At 46.0% G+C, this 3,710-nt stretch overlaps 1 protein-coding gene across 1 annotated transcript; it reads left to right on the forward strand.

Annotated features, from left to right (window-relative positions):
• Window positions 1-2,151: 2,151 nt before the first annotated feature.
• On the forward strand, window positions 2,152-3,136 carry LOC110580601 (olfactory receptor 11A1-like). Its single transcript, XM_021690286.1, is given in 2 exon segments — window positions 2,152-2,280; window positions 2,282-3,136. Coding segments are annotated over 2 exon segments (984 nt in total).
• Window positions 3,137-3,710: the final 574 nt, after the last annotated feature.

The raw sequence follows: 3,710 nt of genomic DNA on the forward strand, positions 1-3,710 counted from the left end.
AAAGCTAGAACTGAGACCCCACCAAATGATACCCAGGACACTGGGTCAATTTTAAAATGGGATTCAGGTACTGCCAGAAGCTCTTAGTATGATGAGAGATGGCTGGAAGGGCTTTCATGACTCAGACAATTACATGCACAAACACTGCAGGATGTGGCAAAACAAACGGGGACTCGTTGCCAATGCCTCCTTCAAAGTAAAGGCAATTTCTTGGTGAACTTACGTAACGTTGGCAGCCCGAAGCAGCCAGCAATTTCGCTCTTTGTATTTATGTTTTTTTTTTTTTTTAAAGATTTTTTTATTTATTTATCTGAGACAGAGAGAATGAGAGAGACAGAGAGCACAGGAGAGGGGGGAGGGTCACAGGGAGAAGCAGACTCCCTGCCGAGCAGGGAGCCCGATGCAGGACTCCAGGATCATGACCTGAGCCGAAGGCAGTCGCTTAACCAACTGAGCCACCCAGGCGCCCTGTATTTATGTTTTTGCACATTCTAGGCACATGTTACGTTCTTCTCCCTCCTAGTATCCCATTTTATGAATGAGAGACTGTGTCTCAGAGAAGTTAAATACCTTGTTTCAAAGTCTGACCCTTATAAAGCCACACCCTTGGCTTTGTACAGGGCGCTCTGGCTATTCCCTGATAACTACCTTGTTATTACCCTGGTGCTTCCCATACCTGCAAATAGGGATCCCCATCCCCACCTGCAGCAATATGCTCCCTCCACAACTATCTTAAGAGGTAACGGATCCAGGGGGCGCCTGGGTGGTTCAGTTGGTTAAGCGTCTGCCTTCAGCTCAGTTCGTGATCCCAGCATCCTGGGATTGAGCCCATAGTTGGGCTCCCTGCTCAGTGGGGAGTCTGCTTCTTCCTCCCCCTGATCTTGCGCTCTCGCTCACTCTCTCTCCCTCTCAAATAAATAAATAAAATCTTAAAAAAAAAAAGAAGAAGAAGAAAGTAACGGATCTAGCACAAGGGGGTTGAGAAGAGTCAAATGGTTTCAGCCTCTGGCCCTGTCTGAGGATAACAGTATTTCTTGGGTAGGTCCTCTCTCTGTCCTGAATTTCAGGGTAGGGCCTTTGGCTTGGACTAAGATGGAATTGAGGAGGAGACCTGGGCCTTCTTATCTCATTCAAAAGAAGGTGCGGCTACCTTATACTCAATTGGCTGGTTGTACACAGTGCCTTAGGCCACCTGGTTCTGAATCTTCTCCCATACTGCTGCCCAACATAAAATCTTTTTTTTTAAGATTTTATTATTTATTTGAGAGAGAGGGGGAGAGCGCATGGGCATGAGAGAGAGAGAAAGAGAGAGTGGGAGCATTAGCACAAGCACGAGCACAAGCAGAGGAAGCAGGCAGAGGGAGAGGGAGAAGCAGACGCCCTGCTCCCAGGACCCTGGGATCATGACCTGAGCAGAAGGTAGAGGTTCAACCAACTGAGCCACCCAGGCACTCCTCATAAAGTCTTTTTAATGACCTGATTTTTAAAACTGTGAGAGAAAGCACCCCTGCCTCTGAATTACACCAGCATGAGCACTCACGTGATTTTCTCTTGCTAATGTTCTGGAAACTGTAACAGAAATAAGAAACCTCTCAACTCACTGAAAAGCTGAAAGGAGAAAAATTCATAGTAGGTATGATAGGGACCATAGGTAGGATAGGACCACTGCATAACCAGTGCTTGAGGAGGGAGAGGAGAGTTCTTTGTCCTGGGCCCTTGATTCTCTAGGTCCTGCCTTAGAGTTCAAAAATTCTTTGGAATGTGCCTACCTTCCTTTTAGATCTTCTATTCTTTCCATAATTCCCCAAGCCACCATAGCGCATTCAGGACAAGCATACAGCAGATGATTCTTCTTCCCTTTATTTTTCCTCTGTCCTTTCTCCCCTTTGTATTCTTCCCCTTCCTTCAATGTCCTGCTTTCCCCAAAGCCTGACATTGCTCCGGATGAAATGAAGACACAGGCAGGAGAAGGGGGGGATTGGAGTGGTCACAAGTTCTTACTGCAAATTCTTTTCTTTCCCATTTCAGGCTTGGAAAAAAAGATATACTCCTCCACCCAAATAAAAAACCTTCCAAAAACCTGAACAGGGAATGAAAATCACCCACATCAGTCCATGGTCTCTGTGTAAGCTAGAACTTTCTACACTTTGCATGTCTTATCACTGGGTGTCCTGGGGAAGCCAAGGCATCCTGCCCTGGGAAAACCAAACAACCATTGTGGAATCTGTGCTTTGAGGATTCTCCTCCAACCGACAGCTAAATATTTTCTTCTTCATAATGTTTTTTTGCTTTCTACATCTTAATCATTTCTGGAAACATCCTCATTGTTCTGCTAGTTTTGTTCAGCCAGCACCTCCACATCCCCATGTACTTCTTCCTGGTGAATTTGTCCTTTCTGGAGATCTGCTGTACCTCCAATATTGTTCCTAAGATGTTACTGATTATCATAGCCGAACAGAAGACTATCTCTGTGGCGGGTTGCCTGGCACAGTTCTACTTCTTTGGATCCCTGGCTGCAACAGAGTGTCTCCTGCTCGCTGTGATGTCCTATGACCGATACCTGGCCATCTGCCAACCTCTCCGCTATCCCATCCTCATGACTGGCCCCCTTTGCATTGGGCTGGCTGCCAGCTCTTGGCTCTGCTGCTTCCTCCTTACAGCAATCACTGTGGTCCTACTGTCTAGACTAACCTTCTGTGGACCCAGTGAGATTGATCACTTCTTCGGTGACTTCACCCCTCTGGTCCATCTCTCCTGCATGGACACCTCACGGACTGAGACCATCGCCTTCGCCACCTCCTCTGCAGTAACTCTGGTTCCATTTCTCTTCATCACTGCCTCCTACTCCTGCATTCTTGTTGCTGTCCTAAGAATTCCATCTGGCACAGGCCAGAGAAAGGCCTTCTCTACCTGCTCCTCCCACCTCACCGTGGTCACAGTGTTTTATGGGACACTCATCACCACATACCTTGTGCCTTTGGCCAATTCTTCACAACTTTTGTGCAAAGGATTCTCTCTGCTCTGCGCCATCCTGACACCCGTGTTCAACCCTACCGTCTACAGCCTGAGAAACAGAGACATCCGTGAAGCCCTGAAGATGTGCTTGAGTAAGAAGCCAGCTTTCCTCCTCAGCTGATGCAAAAAGGGAAAGTTGGATGTTTGTCCAAGGGACAACGAATTGGATTGAGTAATTTAAATTCTATGTAAAAGGCACCACCTGCACCGGGAGTTATTAAAGCCAGATGACCGGATGTTTCTGAGCATGGCTGTGGATGCTGCAGAGTTCTGATAGCCTCAGATGAACTAGGGTCCCAGGAATGGCCTCAGTAGGTCAAGTTCTGCTCCATTATCTTCAATAGATCTGGATCCTTGTGTAAAAGCTCACCTGACAAATAAGCGGCAAAGGTTGGTTGCTCATTTATTAAAATATTCATCAAGGTCTACTATGTCTGAGGCACTGTACTACATATAGGTGATAAAATGAACAAAAACAGAGACAGTCCCTGCTTTCACGGAACCCACAGTCTATAAGGGGATGACAAACATTAATCAGATAACTAACATAAAACTACATATAAATATAAAACTACACTTGTGATTCAAAATTTTAAAAAAAAAAGATGACTGGTACTTACCTATTAGAATGGCCAAAATCTGGAACACTGACAACACCAAATGTTGGTGAAGATGTGGAGCCACAGGAACTCTCA

Source organism: Neomonachus schauinslandi, chromosome 4, assembly GCF_002201575.2.
Source record: "Neomonachus schauinslandi chromosome 4, ASM220157v2, whole genome shotgun sequence".
In the NCBI taxonomy this organism is placed as follows: Eukaryota; Metazoa; Chordata; class Mammalia; order Carnivora; family Phocidae; genus Neomonachus; species Neomonachus schauinslandi.